A 27,207-nucleotide genomic window follows, 5' to 3' on the forward strand; every position below is an offset into this window, starting at 1 on the left:
TCTTAAAAGTTGCCAAGTTTAAGAAACACCGATTGAGAGTACAAAAGATGGAGAGAAACCTTTGAAAAATGGAAAAGAGATGGAGTTAGCACCCCCTGTTTCATCCGTCAAGGGGGAGACCGAAAAAATTAAACCTCTTCCTTGCATTAAGATCTGACAATCCCAACAAGGACAGATCAAAACACACACGGCCAGGCTCGGTTCTGCAGCTGAGAATTGGGATTCTACCAGGCATGGAGCTGCTGGCATCTCAAAGGGGGTCCTTGGGAATGTGTGCCAGTTGCTCTTTCTCACCTGACCAGCCTGGAGGGCAGCGGCATTTGTACTCGGTCAAGGTGATCAGATCGCAGCTCCCTCCATTGCGACAAGGGCCGCTCAGGCAGGCGTTCTCCTCAATGGTCAAGCACAGCTTATCAATATAGCCCAGCCGGCAGGAACAGATGTAATCAGGTGTGTTGCCCTCAACCACGGGGTGGCAGGTGCCGCCATTGTTACAGGGGGAGCTGAGGCACAAATTCGGGAACTGGCAGCGCTGGCCAATGAAGTCCTTGGAGCATCTGAGAAAAGAAGGAGGAGGAAGAGGATGAGTAAGAGACCTGCAGGAGCAATCAACGGCTGTTCAGCAGTCCTTCGTCGGCTTTGCAATGCCACCCAAACCTTCTTTACTCTCTCTCTCCTGCTGCCAGCAGGCAGAGGATTGGACGGACAAGGAGATCACGAAAGAGAAGGATTTGAACGAATGACAGCCTTTGGATACAGTCTCTAAGGCTCGTTTTGCAGTCCTTATGCGGGGGGGGGGGAGTCCCCCTTAATGTGCCTCTTAGGAAAGAAATTCTTGAAAAGAATAAAAAGAATATAAATTTTGAAAAAGTAAAATAATGTGAAAAAAGTACAAAAAAAGAAAAAAATTAGGAAAAAGTGACACAGTAAAGAAGCAACTTTCAATCCTCTTAACCGCATTTAGGTTTATATTTTGCTGTCTCTAAGGTTACAACATAATTTAATTCTTTCCGTAGTCTATCGTTTCTAATCATCAAACCCATAAAATCACTAGTTCAGCGTTTTTTTTCTTTTTCAACAAAAAGTCCATAAAGGGTTTCCAGGAACAAATACATGCAGTTATTGTTCTTTCCTTAAACAGGGAGGTAGATTGTGTTAGTCTGCTAATCCTGCATCTTCACCAACCACTCATCCATTGTGAGCATTTCAGAGTATTTCCATTTTTGTGCATATTCTCACAGCAGTTACCATATAGAAAAGCCACTCTTTTCCAGAACTCTTTTCTAATTGTCACACAGGGAAAGTTCTGATTTTAATTGAATATACATCTTTAAAATATTTTGGATCGCAGGCATGTATTGGAAATCAGAATTTTCTGGCATTTTTGCAAATCCACCAGGCATGATAAACCGAATTTTTACTTTCCACATTTCCAACTTAAAAGTACCTGTCTACATTCTAGATCATTTTTCAAGCCCCATGAAAGTTTTTAAAGAATATTTTTTTAAAATCTCTAAGAACACGTTACCCAATAAATATGCAGGTTACTGGAAACTAAGAGAAGAGCATTCGCTGGTTCTTTAAAATCCCCATCTATCAAAAAGTCCATTCAAAAAGGCTTTCTCTGGCTCTGTTAAGATTTTCAAACCTCTTTATTTGGGAGGGAGGCAATTTGCACCCAATTCCAACTTCAGTATTTCCTTAACTTTGGTCACTTGAGGTAGACATGAGCTTCCTGGGAACTGGAGTCTACTTACAGTAGTGGCCAAATTTATGGAAACCTTTTGGGAAAAGTGTATTTTTGAGGTTTAACGGCTCATGACACCACTTTTTTTTTTTTTTTTTTGAGTTTGAAGCGAATCCTATTCCACTGCTGGTGGAATGGCCTGGGAATAGCCCAGACCTTCACCCAATTGAAAATCTATGGATTTTCCGACTAAAGAAACTGGTTAGTCAGAAGCGACCCAGCAATAAAAACCAGTTAATAGAACCCATCATTCAATCTTGGGTTCACATTATAACAGCTGCAGAACTAAAAGACTTGGTTCACTCCATGGGAAGACATTGTAAGGCCATATTCATGCTAAAGGTTACCCAACGAAGTATTCACTGACATGGGGATAATTTTTGTATATCTTATTTTTTCTATGTGTTTCACTTTTCTTTTTTATACTATAAGTGCTATTCTAATAGCAAATCCTCCATAAAAGTGATTGCATTACATTCTTGATTAAATTACCTTTCCATTGATATATAATTTTATGGTACTGCTCCAAAACAAAGTGGTGTTATTAGCTAGTTTTAGAAAATACACTTTTCCCAAAAGGTTTCCACAATTTTGTCCACTCCTGTATCTTAAACTGGTCAAGGCCGATTTAAATTCTGAGATTCTGGGGAAAGACGGGAGTTCTATTTAAGCCACTTAGATGGGAAACAGTTTGCAAAGTTTGATCAGGTGATCCTGGAGATCCCCTTTTTACAGCCCTGTCATCCTTTTCGACGGTCACTAAACAAATGGTTGTAAATCAAGAGCTACCTGCAGTTTTCATCATGAAACTAGGAGAATTAAACTACGTTTAATTCCCATTCGCCTCTACATTTCAAAAACGAATGGCTCTTTTTTGTGTGCACTGAGGTGTCTAAAGCCCATTTTAGTCCCTTGCAATTTAATTCTCTGCACAAGAGTTTCATCCTTTCCTGAAAAACCGAAGCTTCTTCCATGGCCAGGAGTTCCAGCCTTATGGCAGCAGGAGGGAGGTGTTATTTGTATTTTCTTTCCTTTATGTTTTGAGAAAGATAGCCTTGCAACGGCCATCCACTGGTCGCTGGCCATCTGTTGTGCATCGCCAAAAGGAAGTGGAGCTAACATCATCAGGAGGAGGAGGAGGAGGAGGAGGAGGAGGAGGAGGAGGGGGACTGTGAGGTCCTTGGTGTTCTCTGAGCTTGGTGGTTTTCATGCAGACGTTTCATTACCCAACTAGATAATATCCTCAGTGCAACAGAGAGTCCCTGTTGGGGATCTCTGCCATGGTACGATGGAACCCCAAACTCCTCTGTCTTGATGTTGGCAACCCTGACTTCCCTACCGGCTACTTCATTCTCTCTGCAACTCCCTCCATCAAGGTCTCCAAGAGAGAGGAGAGGGGAGGGGAGGGGAGGGGAGGGAGAAGACTGGTGTCTTGGCATCAGAGTCTCTTTCTTCTCCCCTCTGGATTTTCCCTTTTACTTTTGGTCCAAAAGGGAGGAAGAAAAGGGAAAGTGCCCTGAAACAAGCTCAGTTTTCAAAAGGGAAAGTTGTGAACACTTTGTCAGCCAGGGAGCTGAATTGTGTGGACCGACCTTCTCCTGGCTTGAGCAGATGCCGTTTTATGCTTGCATCCGTTTTCCGGGTGCCAAACTGCACACACTGAGGTTGTGTAGGAGGGACACAACTCACTGTACCCCAAGGGGGGCCTTGCTTCTCAATCACGGCTCCTGTGCTCTTGGGGCACCAAGCAGCCTGCAAAGGCCTGAGCAGGGGGTTGGACTAGAAGACCTCCAAGGTCCCATCCAACTCTGTTACTCTGTATCCTGTTTCTTCAAGGGCTTATTGGTGTATTTTTGATGGAGCTGCTCCTAATTTGCAATTTGCACCATTTCTGTCAAAGAATTTCCACTTGTTCTCCTTACATTCTTCTTCTAGGCCTCCTTTGCTCTCCTGCTGGAACCCTGCCAGGATTGCCAAACACTCAGTGGGGAGGGGTCTGGGCCCAGAAGTTTCAAGGTCTCCCAGGAAGAAGGCATTTTGTGTGCCAAAGAACTCAGTCACGGCAGAAAGCAAATACTAAATGGAAACTGGCAATGGGTGGGGGATGAAGAGGCAAAGCTGTAGTTGGCAGACTGGCACATACACTAAGTTTCACATTCTGTCCTTAAATGAGGAGGGAGGGAGGGAGGGAGGGAGGAAGGAAGGAAGGAAGGAAGGAAAGAGAGAGAGAGAGAGAGAGAGAGAGAGAGAGAGAGAGGGAGAAAAGAGTCAGTTTTATTTTCTCTCTCTCCCACCCTCTTTTTCTAGCGTCCACTTTCAATCCTCTTGTTGAAACCTTATGTGAGAATTCCCTGAAGTTTGGGGACGCTTTGAGTTAATGAGATGGGCAGAATCCAGGCCAAATTCAAATAAAAGCGGGCACAGTAGCAGCACCCGCAGCATCTGCTGGGAGCAGGTGTGCATTTTAATGAGGGGGCAGCAGCTGCTACCACACACACACACACACACACACACACACACACACACACACACACACACACACCAGCGCAAAACATGGCCTTGGCAGGCCAATGCTCAACAGGCGGGGGGGGGGGAGGTTGGCATTGTGCTGCTGGGGAATTTAGCCAGATGCTTGGGCTGTGCAACAGGGTGCAGCGAAACTCCCCCCCCCAGACAGGCCCAGAGCCACAGTGAAGACACCGTAGTCAGAGAAGAGGCTGCAATTTGCAATTTCCTTCCTCCCCTGCATGTGTGCTGCAGCGCCCTGGTTGGTTCTGAGAGACCGAGCAAAGCGTTGTGGCATTGCAGACAAGAGATTTTCAAAGGAGGGAGGGGGGGGAAGGAAGGAAGGAAGGAAGGAAGGAAGGAAGGAAGGAAGGAAGGAAGGAAGGAAGGAAGGAAGGAAGAGGGAAAGAGAGAGAGAGGAAAATAGAGAGGAGAGAGGGAGGGAGAGAAAGAGATAGAAAGAGAGGGGGAAGAGAAAGAAGGAAAGAGAGAGAAAAGGAGAGGGAGAGAGAGGAAACGAGCAAGAAAAGGAGGGAAAGAGAGAGAGAGAGCGAGAGAGAGAGCGAGAGAGAGAACTTTCCTGTTGTGTTTCTTATTTTAGCAGGCTCTCATAAGGCAATCAAGAGACTGGGCACCAGAGCCCCCAGAAATTGTGGGGAACTACCCCTGATGCACAGCTGGAGGAATATTTGCCCAGTGTAGGGATCTGCCTCTCAACTATACAGGCAACCATGGTGGAGTTTGGCACCCCTGTGCTGCCCTCTAAGCAGCCTGCTGAAAAATGCCCTTTTGTCCAAATACAGATTCTCACCCTCTCCTAGGCACCTGGATTAGCAAAGCCAAGGTTCTCACCCCGTAAAAGGGGGGTCGGGCAAGTTTGGGGCATCAGCCTGGCCTGCTGAAGTTGCCCATCTGTGGACAACAGGTATTCCTGCCCATTTCCATCTGCTAAAATTTGAGGTTCCTTTTCGTTTCTGCTCCAGATCTGAGAATCCACTCAGCCTCCCGACTCCCAAACAATAGCACACCCAGGATCTATTTTGGCACGGCCACCCCGTACCCCTCCCAGAGTTTAAGGTCATTAGGGGTTAAATTAGGGGTGACATGACAGCAGTATTCCAGTATTTGAGGAGCTGCAACAAAGAGGAGGGGGGGATTCAACTTATTCTCCAAAGTACCAGAAGGCAAGACAAGAAACAATGGGTGGAAACTCATCAAGGAGAAAAGCAACCTGGAATTAAGGAGAAATTTCCTAACAGTGAGGACAATTAACCAGTGGAACAGCTTGTGGCCGCTCCCTCCCTGGAGGTTTTTAAGAAGAAACTAGACAGTCACTTATCTGAAATAAATAAGCAGGGGGCTGGACTAGAAGACCTCCAAAGTCCCTAGAATAGAGTATTCTATTCTATTCTAAAATCTTTACATCCCCTTTCAAAGCTGTCCTTTCTCACATCTCCCTACACAATGACACCTGTGGACATGGATCAAGCATCCTTCACCAACAACGTGGCTGATGATACGAAAGTCAGGATCTGTGGTCACTTTAGGCCAAAGGTGGGGGGGGGGAATGATGGCCCTTTTATGACTTGTGGACTTCAACTCCCAGAATTCCTAAGAGTCATAAAAGGACTATCATTTCCCCAGCCCTGTTTTAGGCCATGCCCCCTTCTCTCTGGTGACTGCTCTCCAGGCCTCTTGCCACCCAGATTGCAGAAAAAACCAAGCAGCAAAAGCGAGGCTCAGCCAGGGCCCCCCTGCACCACCAGAGTGTGTGAAATTAACCCAGGAGGGGCTGTTCTTGAGAAAGTGCCGGTCCAGAGCTGAACAGGTAGTCAATTTAAACTGGACAAGAGAGCCAATTCTGCCAATGTGCATCACTGTTTCTGGTGCAAATTCGTGTAGGATGAGTTTATACTACTTGTGCCAATCGGGGTTTCACTCTGGTCTACTTTTTAGCATTTTTATTAGAGAGGGCACCATTTGGCCCACTCCGCAAAGATGCTTCCAGCTGCTTCTGGACACAGCCACTCCCTCCATCGTTCATTTTTGATACTTCTCTCCACTCCACCCGGCTCTTGCAAACACCTGGATAAACTCTTTGTTAGTGGCAAAAGATGTGACCCAACTCCTAATCTTTTTTTTTTTGGTACAAAACAGAATGACTCCAGATTTAATTGTAATTTGAACAGACCCTTCTGGGGCAAAAGAATCCAGCTGATTTAAGGCCCAGGGATACTCAACGGAATGTGCTTTAAACCCACGTATGCACAACCACTAAACCACACACCCAAATTCTACGATCTGACTAGATAAAACCAGAGCATTCAACCTCTGGGCACATGAGAAGAATTGGGAGGGGCTCAGGGATGGCTATCACAGTGAGCAGGGAGAAACCCTTTTCTGACCTGCAGGAAAATTAACCCCTCAGAGTGAAGGCTGTTCTCCATTTTTCGGTATCTGGGATCCCACCTCCAAGGCAATGGTGACATCAATGGCGATGTGCCAGCAAGGGTGGATGCAGCCTGGATGCGTTGGCCAGAACTTATGTGACAGACAAATGCCAACTCGTCTTAAATCTAAGATTTACAAGACAATCATCCACCCTGTTGCACTGTGTGGCACTGAATGCTGGGCAGCAACAACAGGGACTGAAAGCTCTGTCCATGCCATGGAAATGTGAAGGCTCCGTTGGATATCGGGCACCTCCCTTCTTGACCACATCACAAATGACACCATTCGACAGCATTTTGGTGTGGCACCAATTACAGAGAAGATGAGAGAAGGCCGGCTCTGCTGGTATGGACATGTCCAGAGAGCAGCACCTTCCACCGTGGCCAAGACTGCCTACCAACTAGAAGTCAATGGCCGGAGACCTCACGGGCGCCCAAAACAGAGATGGCAAGACACCATCGACAAAGATATGCAAGCCACGGTCCTGCTCTCTGGAGATCCTGCTCTCTGGAGACGCAGCTGATCATGCAAAGTGGCTTTCAATGATCTAAAAAGCAGACTCTGCACCTGCGGCGGGTAGGGGGAGGAGGAGGAGATCATTTCCACAATCCCACTTGGACCTTTCCAAGTTCAAAGGCATGGCTGGAAATAACGAAGCTGCGTCCAGACAAGGTTTCACTTGGCAGTCCGTCCACCAACTATCACTCCACCCCCCAAAGCAACTTTTAAAAGGAAGAAGCAGGCTGGAAAGGGAGTTTGCTGGGTGTGGCAGGTTCCCTTAGAAAGGGTTAAGTCCTTGTCTCCCCTCGGCTATGGCTGTCATCTATGCCTCACACACCCTGCCGGAGGCTAAAAGGAAACCTCCTGATCACGTGGCATTTTGCAAGCCTCTTTAAACCTATTCCCCTTTCTTGACCTTTAGCTCATATAATTCAAGAGCATTTTCTGGATCTCCTCTTACAACAACCCACATTCTGGTGGTTTTCAAGCAGGAGGTCCCACCCAGAGCGGCCAATGCCACAGTCGACATCTCTTCCCAAAGAACCAGCGAGCGATTTCTGATCTGATCAAACTTCAAGATCGGAGCGTCTCCAACACGGGACTGGCCTTATCTGCAAAAGAGCTTGAGCTGGGGAGATAAGAAATAACGGCTGCCAAATAAGCCATAGAGATGGATTGGAACAAGGCTACAGATGCACCCCACATGGACAACAACTTCAAAAACAGGTGTCTCCAGGTGTGAAGAATAGCGCCAAGTGAGATGGCTCCAAAAGGACTGGATTATCCACACTGTTTTAGCACCGACTCGGCTTCTTCCTGACTCAGAAGAAAAATAAAGCAGCCACAGAGGAAAGTGCATATAGCATGCTCAATTTTCTGATCTTTTAGGTTGATCAATTAATCTCTTCTTCTGCCATCCTGCAGTCAGTCTGGTCTCAGAAAAAAACCAGAATAATAGAATTGGAAGGGACCTTGGAGGTCATCTAATCCAACCCCACTGCTCAAACAGGAAAGGCTATACCATTCTGCACAAATGGCTGCTCAATCTCTTCTTAAAAGCCTCCAGTGATGGAGCAACCACAACTTCTGGAGGCAACTTCTGTTCCACTGGTTGATTGCTCTCACTGTTAAGAAATTTCTCCTTCATTCCAGGTTGCTTCTCTCCTTGATTAGTTTCCATCCATGGTTTCTTCTCCTGCCTTCTGGAAAATAAATTGACTCTTTCTTCTTTGTAGCAGCCCCTCAAATATTGGAACACTTCTGTCATGTCATCCTTACTCCTTCTTTTCATTACGACATAACCAATCCTGCAACCATTCTTCATAGGTTTTTAGCCTCCAGTCCTCTAATCATTTTTGTGGCTCTCTTCTCCACTCTTTCCAGAATCTCAGCATCTTTTTTTTTTTTAATAATATGGTGACCAAAACTGGATGCAGTATTCCAAGTGTGCCCTTACTAGAGCTTTATAAAGCAATACTAACACTTCATGTGATCTTGATTCTATCCCTCTGTTTATTTATGCAACCAAGGATTGCATTGGCATTTTTTGGCTGTCTCGGTTCACAGCGGATGGTGGAGATTATCCAGCCTGTTTAACTTAGCTAAAGCCAATAGGCCAAGCTTTTATTTCTAATCTACATCTTTAGACTTAAGACAGAGTGCTCTGTGAATTAGGTGTTCAGCAGAGTGATGGCACAGGAAGGAAAAACTATCATTGTGCCTAATTGTTTTGGCTTGCAATGCCCTATAGCAGCATACGGTGCTCTGTGGCGCAGTGGTTAGAGTGCAGTACTGCAGGCTACTTCTGCTGACTGCCGGCTGCCTGCAATTTGGCAGTTCGAATCTCACCAGGCTTAAGGTTGGCTCAGCCTTCCATCCTTCCGAGGTGGGTAAAATGAGGACCCAGATTGTTGGGGGCCATAGACTGACTCTGTAAACCGCTTAAGAGAGGGCTGTAAAGCATGGTAAAATGGCATATAAGTCTAAGTGCTATTGCTATCTAACTAGCTCTATGTCTGTCTGTCTGTCTATCATCCTTCCATCTACCTATCTACCTATCAGCTGCAGTGTTGCAGTCATTAGTATGCAGTATTGCAGGCTAATTCTGCTGACTACCAGCAGTTTGATTCTGACCAGCTCAAGGTTGACTCAGCCTTCCGTCCTTCAGAGGTGGGTAAAATAAGACCCAAATTGTTGGGGGCAAAAGGCTGACTCTGTAAACCATTCAGAGAGGGTTGTGAAGCACTGTGAAGTGGCATATAAGTCTAAGTGCTATTGCTATACAGAGGGGAGAAGTTGAAACAGTTTATATCCAGGATATGACGGAGAATTCAGGCACTTCTAGCTGAGTCACTTTAGTGAATAAGAATATCTGGAATGATGGTAATGAAATGCTGAGTTGGTGTCTACAAAAAGGACCCTTGCATCGTTCTTTGGGGATTCAAGATGTTGCAAAATGTAGTGCAGTGCCATAATAACAGCATCATCTGCCAGATCTCTTTGCATGATAGGCAAACCGCAAGGGGTCTCAGCGGATCCCTGAGGGTCTTCAGGTGGGCCATCACTAGCCTTTCAAAGGTTTTCATAACTACGGATCTCGGAGCAATCGGTCTGTAGTCGTTCAGCTCCTGTGATATTCCCTGCAATTTCCAACTGGCCCACTTTCAAGGTGAGCTCCAAATTCTGGCGTTTGCCGCACAGCTGGAGACCAAATGAAAACCACATTTGGGGTTTTGCACCTTCTGCAGGAAACCCCAGCTCTGTTCCCAAGGAATGGGAGGAATTTGGGAGCTTCACAACTATATTTTCTCCCTACTTGACAACTGAATGGGGAAACCCCTCGCTCCCCTTCCCTAGGTCTCAGCCTCCTCCCCCCAGGCCACCGCAGCACCTCTAAGTAGCCCTCTAAGAAGAAGTATTCAGCCCTGGCAGGGGACTAGAGACTTGCACATCTCAAGGGTGCTACTTTAGAGAAGGCAGCCCCAGAGCAGCTTAAATCCCAGGGCCGCGGGAGGGTGTTTGGTTACCCCCCCACACACACAAAGCGTCATCCCGTCCCCGTCCCCCCATCGTTGTCCCCCCCCCACCAGCCGTGTTGGATACCCTGCTTCGGTTCTTCCCATTGTTCCCGCGCCTTTCTCCCCCCCCAACTCCTCCCCGACCAAAAACAGGTTTTGTTTCCTTCCCGTCTCCCCTCTATAGAAATGCTGTTTCTCAACACATCCCGAGGCAGATGTTTGGGCGACCTTTCACCCGTGATTAATCCAGAAGGTTGGCTGGGCCTTTTCACAACGCCAGCTACCATCTGCCGGGAGCAGAGACAGATGCCATGCACAAACACAACGCCCCGCAGCACCCCCTCTCTCCCTCTCGCTCCAGCCTCCCTGGGTTCGGTTTTAAAAAGAGGAGAGAAAAGAAAAGGAAAAAGAAAGGGAAAAAAAGTCCTTCCCAAGTGAATGCTTACTAGGTCACTGCCAATCTTAACACAAAACAGGGGGGAAAGCCCATCCTGGGATCCAAGGAAGAATTCCAGAGCAACCACTCTCGGTGCTCAAACGACTCTCTGCAACAAGTCCCAAAGTTTCTCTCCCGTTGGAAACCTGACAGGCAAGTTTGAGAAGCCACAGAAGTCCAACCTCCCCATTTTATCTTTCTGTAGTTTGTTGTTATTATTACAGACCCCAATGGAGGGCCATGGATAATGAGGGAGCTCAGGCATGGGCAGCTCAAACTGGGCTTAGATTCATCCACAAATCATGTTAGACAGAGTCCAAACCAAACTCTGCCTCTCCCCAGAAGCCCAGAGATCCTGCTTTTACTGCATTCACAAAGGGCAAAAGCTGTGGCTTCTGGATCCGCTCTTCTGGGCCAGAATGCTTGGGAAGGAAGCACCCCTTGGCCCCAAAAGCCAGGAAGAATACCGCACACTATTCACACCTAGAATAACCGCATCCAGTTTTGGTCACCACACTATAAAAAAGATGTTGAGACTCTAGAAAGAGTGCAGAGAAGAGCAACCAAGAGGATTAGACTATTGCCTTACACAATGAGACTATTGCCTTACACAATGTAAGCCGCCCTGAGTCTTCGGAGAAGGGCGGGATATAAATTCAAATAAAAAAAATTAGGGGACTGGAGGCTAAAACAGATGATGAACGGTTGTAGGAACTGGGCCTGGCTAGTCTAGTGACGAGAAGGACCAGGGGAGACAGGATAGCAGTCTTCCAATATTTGAGGGGCTGCACCAGAGAGGAGGAAGGGGGTCAAGCTATTTTCCAAGGCACCTGAAGGCCAGACAAGGAATAATGGATGGAAACTGAACAAGGAGAGATTCAACATGGAAATAAGGAGAAACTTTCTGACAGTGAGAACAATCAACCTTCGTTGATTGCCTTCAGAAGTTGTAGGAGCTTCATCCCTGGAGGCTTTCAAGAAGAGACTGGGCTGCCATCTGTCAGAAATGGGTGGGGGGGGGCTGGACTAGATGACCTACAAGGTCCCTTCTGACTCTGTTAATCTGTTAAAGGTGGCTTAGGCCAGAGGATCTCAGCCTTCCTCGGTGCATCCCCAGCAGGTGCCTGTCCAGCTCCTGCTTGACCTCCTCCAAGGGAAGAACAAGGACACACACACACACACACATGCACGCGTGCGCGCACACACACACACACACACACACACACGTCCTTTGACTTATCGGCTCCCCTTTCAAGCTGCTCTGCTTGTCAGAAAGCCTGGTCACCGTCTACAGAATCCAGATTAACATCTTGCAACAAAGATTTCCAAACGGTCATATGCCGGAGACCCTGATATCAGCCAGGTCACATGCTGCTCACTTGAGGGCGGTCACGTCCAGCAACCGCTTCTCTGCCCTTCTCCTAAGTGGCCGTTCCCACGGGCAGCGCCAACAAGAGACAGTTCTATGTCCTGCACGGCAGGCAGACAGTGGTGGCACTGTCTACTCAGAGGGGCTTGAGACCCATGGTGCTGGGCCCTTTGGGTTGATTCCTTTGTTGCAGGATTAGTCTGGAATTGGGGGGGGGGGAGGACACCCTCGGGGAATCTTGCAACAACCCTGCAAGACCTGTCTGAGTGACAGGGAGCCATGTGTGCTGGATCTGGAGGTCCCAATCCAATGTTTTAACCCTTATCCTAAGCTATGTTTAGCCGTCTATTTATTTTATTTTTTATTTATTGATCAAATTTATATACCGCCCTATCTCCCGAAGGACTCATCTGGCTTTCTACCATATGCAAACCTGGCCATTGTGCTTCATAGACCATAGTTTCCTCATCAGGCCATAATTAGCAGAACTGCAGGAATGCTATAACTGATGGCATCTGGAGGGGCCCCGATCCAGCCTGCTTCCCTGGCTTGTGCATCACACAAGGTGTGTCCTCCCAGGTGTCTGGACTTCAATTCCCAGAATTCCTCAAGCAGAACAGCCATGGCTAAGAATTCTGGGAATTGAAACCTCACCATCTGGAGGCAAGTGGAGCCTATTTTGCTTATCATAATGCAATGACTTTAGTTTAACAGATTAACAGAGTTGGAAGGGACCTTGTAGGTCATCTAGTCCAACCCCCCTGCCTAAGCAGGAGATCTTACATCATTTCTGACAGATGGCAGCCCAGTCTCTTCTTGAAAGCCTCCAGGGATGAAGCTCCCACAACTTCCGAAGGCAACTTGTGTTCCACTGATGGATTGTTCTCACTGTCAGGAAATTTCTCCTTATTTCCAGGTTGAATCTCTCCTTGATCACTTTCCATCCATTGTTCCTTGTCTGGCCTTCAGGTGCTTTGGAAAATAACTTGACCCCCTTCCTCCTCTCTGGGGCAGCCCCTCAAATATTGGAAGACCGCTATCCTGTCTCCCCTGGCCCTTCCTACCCTGGACTTGCTCTGGGTATCCAGAACTGTGCACAGGGCTGTAGTTATTCCAGTCGTATGAAGTTTTATTTATTTTTATTTATTTATTTATTTGATTTTTATACCGCCCTTCTCCCGAAGGACTCAGGGCGGTGTACAGGCAGAAGTTGGGTTTCCTCCAGGCACTGCCGGAGTTGACTGGCTCCACCTAATTCCATTCTCTGAAGGCAAAGCACCCTTGTAAATACTGGGAATAATTCTCTCAGTTCAATATCCTATCTATGCACTAACTGCACTGGGCCCAGGGGTGCCTCCTTCCTCCTCCTTCCTCCTCCTCCATGGGAAGAGTCTCCGATAATGGAATGCCCTTCGAATTCCCCACGCCATCCTGCTTACTACACGCATCACCTGTAGGGATGGATAACTTCCTTTAGATGTCCAGGTGCTTTTAAGGGCCGTGCGTGGGCCTCCCCTCCCTCCGTATCTCCAGGGCTTAATCATTGATTCAGTCTGCCAAATTCAGCAGCTCAAAGTTTGAAGCCCATTAGAAAGTCAATAAATTCAACACCTCCATCCATGGCCAGCAGCCTCGGGAGAAAACAGCCTCAGGGAGAATGTTTGGCCTGACTTCTTGGGCTTAAAGATTAAAAGAGGATGGTGACTTCTCTCCACCCACCCAGTTTTATGGCACCCATCAAAGGAGTCACCGTTCTTGGGCGTTGAGATGTGGCCTGCAGACCTTCAGGGCAACAAGAAAACACCCGACTTTTGGAAAAGCACATTTCCCTCTGCAGAGGGAAATAGGCTTCTTTGCAAAACTCTGGCAGGAAGGCAGCAACTCTGCTCCCCAATCCCCAAAACTCAATCAGTTCCTGCAGACTTTCTGTACCAATATCTGCAAAAGGAGCCAATCAATACAGCTGGGCTACCAGGCTCAAGTTGGTCAATAAAACTGCAATCAGCTTTCAAGTCAACTCCCAGTTACAAGCAATTGAAACACTGTAAACAAAACTCTTTTTTTCCTCGTTTCCCCCCAACTCATTTAATCCTCAAACAATCAAAGAGGCACGGAATCATAAGACAATTAACCAGGTTAATGCTAACCCAGCTTAGCATACTAGGTAAACACCACCATTTGTTTTTTTTTAACCTGGTTACCGGGGCTGTGTGAATACAGCAATCTTGCCAGTTCTCTGCTCTCTTATTCAATTCCTATTCAGACCCGGTTTTCTGCTTTTCACTACGGAGAATCCTTGACTTACGATAATTGAAGCAGAATTTCCAGTGCTTAAGCGAGGCGGGTTGTTAATGAGTTGTGCCTGATCTTTTCATGATCTTTTTTTGGCCATGGTTGTTAAACAAAGCAAAGCAGCTGTTAATTGAATCACGAGGTCTTTAAGTGAATCGGCGAGGGACAGGAAGCTGGCAGCCCCAAGGATAGTCTCTGGGACCTTTTTTAGGCATTTGGCAAAAGGTTGGGGACTCCTGCTTAGAAAATACTGGATTTGTTTTAGAGCAATCACATGATCACGGGGGTGCTTGAAAGGGGAGGGATGAACCCCCCTTTTTAATCCAGCTTTAATCCACGTAAAGGTGGGGCTGGCCTTTGACTGTGGGGTCCCGGGCACCCTCTTTCCTCCTCTGGCCGCACCGCACTCTAACCTGAGAAAGTGCAAAGGGTTCTAACCGGAGGTGGGTTTCACATAATTTTACCACCGGTTTGCCGCACACTGAAAATGTGAGCATGCGCCTTCCGTGCACGTGTGCAGCTAAATAGGATGGCATAGCGCTGGGGCAGGTGGGCAGAGCCACCCGCAGGTTGCCACTACCGATCCGCCCAAACCGCTTTGAACCAGCTGAATGCCACCACCACTGTTTCTAACCCCCAGCCTGGAAGCAAACAGAGTTGAGCTCCCTGGTCAAAAATACAAGGAGTCCTCACCTTACAACAGCTCTTTTAGTTACCAAAGTTACAACGGCACTGAAGAAAGTGACTTACGACCCAGTGGTGGGTTTCAAATTTTTTTACTACTGGTTCTGTGGGCGTGGCTTGGTGGGCGTGGCAGGGGCTGCAACCTCCCCATTTCCTCCCAATCAGCCGGGGCTCGGGAGGCAGAGAAGAGATGGGGGCGGGGCCAGCCAGAGGTGGCCTTTACCGGTTCTCCAGAACTGGTCAGAACCTGCTGAAACCCACCTCTGTTATGACCTCTGCAGCCTCCCCTTGATCATGTGATCAAAATTCACTGCTTGGCGGCTGGTTCATACTTATGACCGTCACCGTCTCCCAAGGCCCCCTTTTGGGACCTTCTGGCCAGCAAAGTCCGTGGGGAAGCCAGATTCACTTAACAACAACCGGGTTACTCACTTATCAACTGCAGTGCTTCGCTTAACAAGCCTGGCAAGAAATGGGGTAGAACTCACTGCACAAATTTTTCACTTAACAACATAAATTTGGGGCTCAATTGCAGTCATATGTTGAGGACCGCCTGTAATGGGTCTTTCTGGAAGAAGTCTTCTTTAAGCAGAACAATTTTGGTTGCGTTGTTAGCTCAGTATTGTTGCATTTATATGTTGGCCATTTCTCTTTTTATTGTTGCTATTTTCTAGAAAAGGATTTGAGGCTTTTCCCCCCAAGAAACAGGAACTTTTTTGTGTTATTTATTTATTTAGGAATAGCCTGCCCATCTCTAGCCAGCTTACAAGCATAAAATCGAGCCAAAACCTTTTTGGGGTTCTTTTGGTCCCAAGTTCACGTGCTCCCCTTTTGTGACCTTCTGACAAACAAAGTCCATGGGGGAAGTCAGGTTTGCTTAACGACCGGTTACTAACTAACCAACAGCAGTGATTCACTTAACAGCAGCGGCAAGAAAGTGGACTCACTTAACCAATGTCTCACTTAACGACAGGAATGGTGCGCTCCATTGTGGTCGTAAGTCGAGGACTACCTGCTATTGGCATGCTGCAGGTGGGTCCCCCCATTTCTCCAGATGCAAAGAAGATTTCACATCTGCCTTAAGCTGAGCCTCCCCCCACCCAGGAGTGGCTGACTCAATATCAGGCGGCAGATTTTTAGGAAATGAAATAAGTGTTCCAGGAAGGTTTTTTTTCAGGATGCACCAGAAAACAAAGAAGTGGGGAAAAGGCATCTCACACACACACACACACACACACACAAATTCTTCTTGGGAGATGCTATATTTCTCAGCCGTAGAGTGATTTAGCATACCAGATTTAATTTGATGAAAAATCAATAAATAAATCTAGCTCTTTTGGGTGTAGAATAACTATAGCTTTAAAAATAGCCCCTCTGGCCAAAAGAATTGAATTGAAGGCTTGTTTGTTGGTGGAAGGAACTGCAGTACAATGTACTCACATTTAATATAATTAACGTTTAGAAAAAAAGGTGGAAAAATCATGGTTAAAAATCCAGTTAACAAAACAATTAGCGTATTCAAAATACATGCACTACCCAAACAAAACTGTGTAATGTTCAATTTTTATTGCAATCACTGTAAATATTTTAACACCTGGTGCTGCAAAGGTGCCCCATGTTTCCATTATCTAATTTTAAGAAAAACAAAATCAGAGGTCCCAAGAGGACAGTCAACATAAACGCTTCACCTAATTGTTTTATGATGCCTCCAGACCTTTGCACATAAATATGTACACTTCACAAACACCTGAAGAAAACTTTTGACAACACACCAGTCATTCCCATTCTCCAATCTGACCTGTATTTTATGGTTTTATAGTCATCGTTACTCATTAATTTTATAAAAAGAAGGCCAGCGCTGAGAAGTTTGCAAACCAAAGCTCTGAATTCCAAACAGGAGAGAAGCAGGAAAGGGCTGCCAGCTCTTCTATCCATCCCCAATGGATAGAATTTGGTGTCATCCTTTTCTCTGGCAAACTCTTCAGACTTTTAAAGGACTAAAAACAGACATCATCAAAAAGAGGTCGAGACTCTAGAAAGAGTGCAGAGAAGAGCAACCAGGATGATCAGGGGATTGGAGGCTAAAACATATGAAGAACAGTTGCAGGAACTGGGCCTGGCTAGTCTAGTGAAGAGAAGCACCAGGGGAGACATGAGAGCAGTCTTCCAATATTTGAGGGGCTGACACAGAAAAGAAGGGGTCAACTTATTCTCCAAGGTACCTGAAGGCCAGACAAGGAATAATGGATGGAAACTGAACAAGGAGAGATTCAACCTGGAAATAAGGAGAAATTTCCTGACAGTGAGAGCAATCAACCCATGGAACAGAAGTTGCCTTCAGAAGTTGTGGGAGCTTCATCCCTGGAAGCTTTTGAGAAGAGACTGGAGTGCCATCTGTCAGAAATGGTCTTCACTAGGAAGTTTTTAGGAAGTTTGCTCTAGCAATGGCCCTAGACTAGAAGCCTAGTAGGGGATAGCAGGTTCTAGTTCTAAAGGAAGGAAGGAAGGAAGGAAGGAAGGAAGGAAGGAAGGAAGGAAGGAAGGAAGGAAGGAAGGAAGGAAGGAAGGAAGGAAGGAGGGGAGGGGAGGGGAGAGGAGAGGAGAGGAGAGGAGAGGAGAGGAGGGGAGGGGAGGGGAGAGGAAAGGAAAGGAAAGGAAAGGAAAGGAAAGGAAAGGAAAGGAAAGGACCACACTGGAGTTAACAAGCCGTTGTTCAAGGACTGCAGAAGGATGGGCTTTTCAGGCAAAGGGGCGAGGGGAAATTGGGGAGGAATCCTGAACTCTTTCTGCACTTTTTTAAAAGGTGAAAGTTGGGTCTCGCAGTACAGATTTTGTATGTTTCTTGTTCCTAAATAGTGGAAAACCAGAACTGAAACTGTAAGTGAGCCGTAAAGGCACCCATTATGGGACTGGGGCTGCCAAGGGAGACAGCAGATATTATTAGACCTCTGATTTGGGGGATTCAGGGCCTTCTGGCCGGCTTGCCTTAAAGCTGCCCTCCACAACTGCAGGCCAAGCAGGCAACCTTTTTTTCTGAACAGGAGAGAGAAGAGCTGCTTTGACTATGTCCATTGCCTTTCTAGCTCTTCACCTCAGTCCAGTCTGCTTCTTGGCTGCCTATTTTTCAACATGGAGAATTGTAGCTAGCTTTAAAAAATAAATTCCATCCATGCACAGGTCCACCTGATCTGCTTTCTTGTGCCTACTCAGCAATTAGGGCTGCTGTTCCCAGCCTAGGTGTCCTCATGGGTCTGGATTTCAAGTCCCAGAATTCCCCAGCCAGCACAGCCATTGCTAAGGATTCTGGGTACTGAAAGCCACTCATCCAGAAGCAATCCAGACGATTGGGCAAGCCAATTACATTTTTCTTACTTTACTGCAATAGAATAGAAAATAGAAAGTGGAATGGAAGAATAGAGTAGAGTAGAGTAGAGTAGAGTAGAGTAGAGTAGAGTAGAACAGAACAGAACAGAACAGAACAGAACAGAACAGAGTTGGAAGGGACCTTGGAGGTCTTCTAGTCCAACCCCCTGCTCAGGAGGAAACCCTAGACTAGTGACGGCTAATCTTTTTGCCATCGCGTGCCAAAAGCGGGGGCAGCATGGAGAGGTTGCACACGCATGTGCCCCCACCCATAATTCAACGCCCCTCTGTGCCCTTACCCCCCCCCCATGCACACACGACCCACCGCGCTCCCCCGCTTTTGGCACGCAATGGCAAAAAGGTTACTGGTGGGCCTGGAAGGCCCGTTTTTTGCTCTCCCCAGGCTTCAGAGGCTTTCTTGGAGCCTGGGGAGGGGGGAAACGGCCTTCCCCACCCCTCCAGAGGCCTTCCAGAGGCTGGAAATGGCCCATTTCCCAACTTCCGGTGGGCCCGGAAGGCCTGAAAATTAGCTGGCCGGCGCGCACATGCATGCTGGAGCTGAGCTAGGGCAATGCTCGTGTGCCCACAGATACGGCTCCTTAGGTTCGCCACCATGGCCCTAGACTATTTCAGACAAATGGGTATCCAATCTCTTCTTAAAAACTTCCCAGTGTTGGAGAATTCACAACTTCTGGAGGCAAGTTGTTCCTCTGGTTAAAAGTGTGGCTGGCTGGATTCACATAACGTAGCTTCTAAAGATGGCAATATGTCAGGGTCCTACACTGGGATGTATAATAAGTCAACAATCATGGTTTATTCAGTCATATGGACACTAAAGAAAGGGCCAGCTTCTGCAAATCAATCCAAACCACACCGAAGAGAAATCAAAAAGCCTATTTTTCCCCCGTCAACATAGCTCTTAAAGTATTCATGTATAGATTAACTTGGATACATGAATGAGCATCTGATAAATGGCCCCAGGAAAGACTTAAACCAGGTTTTCATTTATAGAACATGCTATCAATTGTGAGCTCAGCATTCAGTCCTTAAATTCTGCGGAAACTTTGCAATCTGGTTCCCCATAACTGAGCTTTCAGGATAACCCAGCTTCTTAGCTACTCTCAAGTTAAACAAAAATTCAAATTAAATCAATTAAGGGGGAAGCTCAGCCGGTTGTTAATTGTGGCTTCAGGAAAGGAAGGCATCTCAAGCAAGGCATCCCATGGCTTCCCAGGTTTTCGGCAGGTAGCGCCAATCTTCCGATTGTAGGGGTTTTGAGAGGGGGCTGATATCTGCAACTGGACCAATCAGCAAACCTCCAGTAACAAAAGCCAATTCAGCCTTCTCCCAAACACAGGGAGAAATTAATGGCTGCAAGAAACTCATGCAAATGCACCAGCCAGGATGGTTCCCAGCCCAACCAAGTTTAACCAAGGAAACCACCCCAGACTTGGTGTCCTATGGCAAAACCTCGAGTGTCAACACGAACGGCGCAGAGACAATGGGGGACCCGCTGCCCTCGGGCATTCTTCCGCAGCCTCCCTTAGAAACCCCCTTTTGTGGGGCAAGGCCGTTTCTCAACTCCGCTTTCAGTGGCCCGCGTCCCACGTGTTAATGGCGCTGCACTCGGGCAGTCATTCCAGCTGAGTGGCTGGATGACCGTCAGTTCTCTGATCAGGCAAGTCTTGGGGGGGGCTCCCTACCCTACCCAGGGGCCCCTCCCATACAGATACAAAAAATGCCTGGATGTTTTCAGCAATTAGGCATGGAGAGAAGAGAAGAGAAGGGAAGGGAAGGGAAGGGAAGGGAAGGGAAGGGAAGGGAAGGGAAGGGAAGGGAAGGGAAGGGAAAGGGATCATGGAGGACTTCTAGTCCAGCTCAAGCAGGAGAACCTATCGAAGAATTAAGAGTAGAGTAGAGTAAGCAGAGTACAGTACAGTACAGTAGAGTATATAACAGAATGGAAAAGAGCTGGAAGGGACCTTGGAGGTCTTCTAGTCCAGCCTCCCCTACTCAAGTAGGAGAACCTATTGAAGAATTAATGTAGAGTACAGCAGAGCAGAGCAGAGCAGAACAGAAATAGAATTTGGTCAAAACCGTCGTGCAAAAAGCAAGGTAACTTTGGAGCCAAGCTCCAATAGGATACAAAAACTTGATTTGCTTTTCCTGGTTAAGGCAGAATCACTTGACTCACTGCTCAGCTAGGGCAAACCAGGTCACTTCCAGGCAATTCAGTGGAAAGCAAACTAGACTCTTGTATGCTGCCTCTATATTAATTGACACGAAGACAGGGGAGAGAGAACCATCATGGGAGGGATTTGCAGATTTGCAAACTTGAGGTTCCCCTCTGAAGGGTATGCTTACATGACTGATCTGTTTGCAATATTTTCATCCCAGCCTTCTCCTCCAGAAATCAGGGTTGACTGATTGGCCCTTGGAGATCACCATCATTGGAGGCCATCAGACTGGAAAGGTGTAGGCTAATTTACTTCAGCGGTTTCCAGGAAACTGAGCACTCTGGGTAACCAATTGCTCGTACAAAGACAGCCAAAATGTCTCTTCCTTCCCGGCCTTTGTTGAGATTTTGGCCTACAAGCTCCTTAAAGACCAGCATTTTCCAACTGCTGGCAACTTTAAAGTATATGGGCTTCAATTTCCAGCACTCAGTTGGATGGGGGATTCTGGGAATGGAAGTCCACACATCTTAAAGTCGCTGAGTTCAAATACATTGGTCTAGAGTCTACAGCCAAGCCTCCCCCTCCCCAAAAAGTACCTTTGGGGCAACCATGACCTGGATGACTGAGACTCCTTAGCCGGACCCTCCATCCAAGGGCCTCCCCACTTCCTTTTAGCCATTAGCACCAGAGGTGGTATTCAGCCAGTTCAGATCGATTCACCCAAACCAGTAGTGGAAATCGCCTGCCCACCCGCCCCGGCTCTATCCCATCCTATCGAAGCATGTTTTTGAAGCCAGGCGCATGCGCCAGCAAAGCACATGCACGGAAGGCTGGGCGTATGTGTGGACGGGACTTGTGTGAGCGAAGCAAGCGTGCCCACATGCATGTTCACATTTGTGAACCGGTAGGGGAAATAAGTGAATTAGTACAAACAACCTCTCTTCTTAAAAACTTCCCAGTGTTGGAGAATTCACAACTTCTGGAGGCAAGTTGTTCCTCTGGTTAAAAGTGTGGCTGGCTGGATTCACATAACGTAGCTTCTAAAGATGGCAATATGTCAGGGTCCTACACTGGGATGTATAATAAGTCAACAATCATGGTTTATTCAGTCATATGGACACTAAAGAAAGGGCCAGCTTCTGCAAATCAATCCAAACCACACCGAAGAGAAATCAAAAAGCCTATTTTTCCCCCGTCAACATAGCTCTTAAAGTATTCATGTATAGATTAACTTGGATACATGAATGAGCATCTGATAAATGGCCCCAGGAAAGACTTAAACCAGGTTTTCATTTATAGAACATGCTATCAATTGTGGGCTCAGCATTCAGTCCTTAAATTCTGCGGAAACTTTGCAATCTGGTTCCCCATAACTGAGCTTTCAGGATAACCCAGCTTCTTAGCTACTCTCAAGTTAAACAAAAATTCAAATTAAATCAATTAAGGGGGAAGCTCAGCCGGTTGTTAATTGTGGCTTCAGGAAAGGAAGGCATTTCAAGCAAGGCATCCCATGGCTTCCCAGATTTTCGGCAGGTAGCGCCAATCTTCCGATTGTAGGGGTTTTGAGAGGGGGCTGATATCTGCAACTGGACCAATCAGCAAACCTCCAGTAACAAAAGCCAATTCAGCCTTCTCCCAAACACAGGGAGAAATTAATGGCTGCAAGAAACTCATGCAAATGCACCAGCCAGGATGGTTCCCAGCCCAACCAAGTTTAACCAAGGAAACCACCCCAGACTTGGTGTCCTATGGCAAAACCTCGAGTGTCAACACGAACGGCGCAGAGACAATGGGGGACCCGCTGCCCTCGGGCATTCTTCCGCAGCCTCCCTTAGAAACCCCCTTTTGTGGGACAAGGCCGTTTCTCAACTCCGCTTTCAGTGGCCCGCGTCCCACGTGTTAATGGCGCTGCACTCGGGCAGTCATTCCAGCTGAGTGGCTGGATGACCGTCAGTTCTCTGATCAGGCAAGTCTTGGGGGGGGCTCCCTACCCTACCCAGGGGCCCCTCCCATACAGATACAAAAAATGCCTGGATGTTTTCAGCAATTAGGCATGGAGAGAAGAGAAGAGAAGGGAAGGGAAGGGAAGGGAAGGGAAGGGAAGGGAAGGGAAGGGAAGGGAAAGGGATCATGGAGGACTTCTAGTCCAGCTCAAGCAGGAGAACCTATCGAAGAATTAAGAGTAGAGTAGAGTAAGCAGAGTACAGTACAGTACAGTAGAGTATATAACAGAATGGAAAAGAGCTGGAAGGGACCTTGGAGGTCTTCTAGTCCAGCCTCCCCTACTCAAGTAGGAGAACCTATTGAAGAATTAATGTAGAATACAGCAGAGCAGAGCAGAGCAGAACAGAAATAGAATTTGGTCAAAACCATCGTGCAAAAAGCAAGGTAACTTTGGAGCCAAACTCCAATAGGATACAAAAACTTGATTTGCTTTTCCTGGTTAAGGCAGAATCACTTGACTCACTGCTCAGCTAGGGCAAACCAGGTCACTTCCAGGCAATTCAGTGGAAAGCAAACTAGACTCTTGTATGCTGCCTCTATATTAATTGACACGAAGACAGGGGACAGAGAACCATCATGGGAGGGATTTGCAGATTTGCAAACTTGAGGTTCCCCTCTGAAGGGTATGCTTACATGACTGATCTGTTTGCAATATTTTCATCCCAGCCTTCTCCTCCAGAAATCAGGGTTGACTGATTGGCCCTTGGAGATCACCATCATTGGAGGCCATCAGACTGGAAAGGTATAGGCTAATTTACTTCAGCGGTTTCCAGGAAACTGAGCACTCTGGGTAACCAATTGCTCGTACAAAGACAGCCAAAATGTCTCTTCCTTCCCGGCCTTTGTTGAGATTTTGGCCTACAAGCTCCTTAAAGACCAGCATTTTCCAACTGCTGGCAACTTTAAAGTATATGGGCTTCAATTTCCAGCACTCAGTTGGATGGGGGATTCTGGGAATGGAAGTCCACACATCTTAAAGTCGCTGAGTTCAAATACATTGGTCTAGAGTCTACAGCCAAGCCTCCCCCTCCCCAAAAAGTACCTTTGGGGCAACCATGACCTGGATGACTGAGACTCTCCTTAGCCGGACCCTCCATCCAAGGGCCTCCCCACTTCCTTTTAGCCATTAGCACCAGAGGTGGTATTCAGCCAGTTCAGATCGATTCACCCAAACCAGTAGTGGAAATCGCCTGCCCACCCGCCCCGGCTCTATCCCATCCTATCGAAGCATGTTTTTGAAGCCAGGCGCATGCGCCAGCAAAGCACATGCACGGAAGGCTGGGCGTATGTGTGGACGGGACTTGTGTGAGCGAAGCAAGCGTGCCCACATGCATGTTCACATTTGTGAACCGGTAGGGGAAATAAGTGAATTAGTACAAACAACCCCACTTTCTCTCCCTTCGGGGACTTAATCCTGGAGCTCCCTTTACACAATAAACTAAGCAGCCATAAATATACTGACCATTTTCTGGGCTGGATTCACATGACCCACCAAGCCGAAAAAAGGAAGCGAGCTCGTTTTGGAACAAACCAAGATGAACATTTACATTTGTTGATTTGATTTCCTGACCCCCTGACCCCAAAGAAACCTGAGTGGTTCACACTATACGATGTAAAACCAACCTTCTATCCGAATGCAGCCGCTGAATATTTTGCCAAGGGTAACGGCTCACTTTTGCCAGCCGCTCTTTCCCAGTTCCTGCTGGGAAACTCTGGGAAATTTCTTCAGGATGCCTTTGCTAATTGTCCCAAAAGCCAGGGCTGGCATGGCCCTTTGAGATCATGTAGTCCCACCCCTGCCCAGGAGAGGAACCCGCCGTTGAAACCCCCTGTTCTTTTGTCCAATTCAGAGCCTTCCAGATTCATTAGGCCCACTTCCTCCATGCTGGCTGGGGTTACTAGGTGGTGTAAAACCAACCGGAATTAAAGGAGACCCCTCCACATCCGTCCTGCCCTCTGACCCAGGGGGACTCCCCACCATCACCAGCCCTCCATGGCCCTAAACAAAATGATTTTCAAGTGAACTGACACCATTTGTTTCTTTCACCAAAGCTTAAACACACACACCCCCAACATTCACCCTCTTGGGGGTAAACTTGCCAGCTGGCCTTCCACTTGGGGTTACTTGGCAATTAGCCAAGGGGCAGATACTCAGTCCCTGAGCATGGTCACTTCCCACTCTGAAGTCCCAAATGGGCTTACCAACTCCTATAGTTTGGGGACCCCTGCCCTAAACCATAGATGAACAATTGCAGGAACTGGGTATGGCCAATCTAGAGAAAAGAAGGACTGAGGGGGACATGACAGCAGTCTTGAGGGGCTCCCATAAAGAAGAGGGGGTCAACTGATTCTCCAAAGCACCAGAAGGCAGGACAAGAAACAATGGATGGAAACTAATCAAGGAGAGAAGCAACCTGGGATTAAGGAGAAACTTCCTAACAGTGAGGACAATTAACCAGTGGAACCGCTTCCCTTCAGAAATCGTAGGCATCACTGGAGGTTTTTAAGAAGAGACTGGACAGTCACATGTTTCAAATTGCATAGGGTCTCCTGCTTGAACAGAGGGCTGGGCTAGAAGATCTCCAAGGTCTATTCTGATTAATTGGTTTACCAAATGGCTTACCAAATAAGCCATCCCTGGCTAGATGTAAAAGAAAAAAAAAAGAGCCTATTGTTGGAGAATGAACTGAGAATGAACATGAAAAGGAGCTTTTGATTATGTTGCAGAACAATTATTATTATGCTTTAAGAGGACGGAAGACATGATATATCCAGAAGCTGCTTACAGACCCAATACAAAGAACAGCGAATGAATGAACAACCAATACAAAGAAATGCAGTCATGTTTCATTGAAAGAATGTACACATGTTCAAGAAGCTCGTATGTAAGGCTTTATACAAGATACGTAAAAGGTCTTGATGGATCTGTCTAGACAAAACCATTTCTTCCTGTCTTTCTTTTAATTAAAGGGGGGGAGGGAAATAAAGTTAAGCAGATAAATCACAACTGGCTAGTTTTGCATCGCTTAGAGATGAGCCAACACAAAACAAACCGTGTTTTGTTGTGTGTAGCCCAGACAACGTGACATCCCACCTGTTCTACCCTGAGGTTTGACTGCCTGACCCCCTTTCCCTTCACACACACACACAGAGGAGCCCTTGTGCTTAGCATCCGAGTCGCCTTGCCAGCCCCGACATTCTGTTGTGAAGGATATTTAATATTTGGGGAGAAAAACATCTGTATTTGGCAAGGTTAGGACTTTCCCCAGTTTCAGCTGCTCCCATCTCTTGCAAAGCCCAGAAAGGCAGCATGCAAAAAAGGCTTCAGAGCAGGACTTCCCCCACCCACTCGCTTCCAAAACGGGCGGGGGAGGGGGGAAATTGGGCAGACGGAGACTACAGGTTGTCCTCGACTTACGACCCCAATGGAGCCCAAAGCATCTGTTGCTAAGCGAGGCATTTGTTAAGTGAGTTTCGCCTCATTTTATAACCTTTTGTGCCACGGTCGTTAAGTGAAGCACTGCGGTTATTAAGTTAGTCACTGCAGTTATTAAGTGGGTCACCTGGTTATTAAGTGAGTCAGGTTTCCCCAATGAGTTTGCTTCTCAGAAGGTCCCAAAGCGGATCCCATGACCTTGGGACACAGCAACGGTCATAAATATGAATTTTGATCATGTGATGATGTGGCTGCTTTGAACGGTCACTAAACAAACTGTTGTAAGTCAAGGACTACCTGTGGTGTCAGGGGTGAAGGGTTGCACTTTGTAACAAAAGTGTCCGCTTCTTTCCAGCAGCAGTAAAGAACTGTGGCAGACCAGAGCAGAATACTAAAGTTCATCTGGTGTTGCAGTGAGGAATTAGCTAATTAAACCAACATCGATTCATTATCGCCTTGCAACCATCTACCACCGGATCCTGAAACTTGAGTTCTTCATGAAGGAAGAACAGGGAAATCACCTTGAACTCCCACTCCCTTGGCCCACATTCAAAATGAAGGTTTGAGCAAACCAGTGTTTTTCAACCTTGGCAATTTTCAGAGGTGGTGTCTTCACCTGCCAGAATCCCCCTACCAGCTTGCTGAAGTCCACATATCAGAATAGAGCTGGAAGGGACTTTGGAGGTCTTCTAGTCCAGCCCCTTGCTCAAGCAGGAGATCCTATAGCATTTCGAATATATGGCTGTCTAGTCTCCTCTTAAAAGCCTCCCATGATGAAGCACCCACAACATCTAGAGGCCAGCTGTTCCACTGGTTAATTGTCTTCACTGTTAGGAAGTTTCTCCTTAAGAATTGCCAAGGTTGAGAAATCTTGGACTAAACCCAGCAGATAAAAGTTTGATGGCAACATGCTGACATCCGTGGCTTCTCCAGAGTGCCAAATTCAGCCAAGACCAATGGAGATGCCTCTGGCCAGCTGGCCTTTCATCCTGTGGACGTGCGAAGGCCTGAGGGGTTGCCTGATGTGTGTGGGGGCAAACGTTCAACACGCTCAGTGTTGCTAACAAGCAGCCAAAAGTGACACGGGGCTACAAATCACATCCCTTGTCCCACGGAAGCCAGCCAGGGAGCCCCACTTCGCAAAGGGTTGTCAATTCTTTTGAAATTAAAGAGGAGTGAAATTCCACAGCCAGCTGTAACAAAAAGTCCTTGGCTGGTGATGGCT

General features: G+C 47.1%; 1 protein-coding gene across 1 annotated transcript in view; it reads right to left on the minus strand.

Moving 5' to 3' along the window:
- NOTCH1 (notch receptor 1) overlaps nucleotides 1–27,207 on the minus strand; it is a 101,380-nt gene that overhangs the window by 55,247 nt on the left and 18,926 nt on the right. Inside the window, exon 3 of the mRNA XM_058159016.1 lies at nucleotides 295–557. Within this exon, the coding sequence (XP_058014999.1) occupies nucleotides 295–557 (263 nt within the window). The remainder of the gene's footprint in view (nucleotides 1–294; nucleotides 558–27,207) is intronic.

The sequence above is a fragment of the Ahaetulla prasina genome, chromosome 16 (genome assembly GCF_028640845.1).
Source record: "Ahaetulla prasina isolate Xishuangbanna chromosome 16, ASM2864084v1, whole genome shotgun sequence".
NCBI classification, from domain to species: Eukaryota; Metazoa; Chordata; class Lepidosauria; order Squamata; family Colubridae; genus Ahaetulla; species Ahaetulla prasina.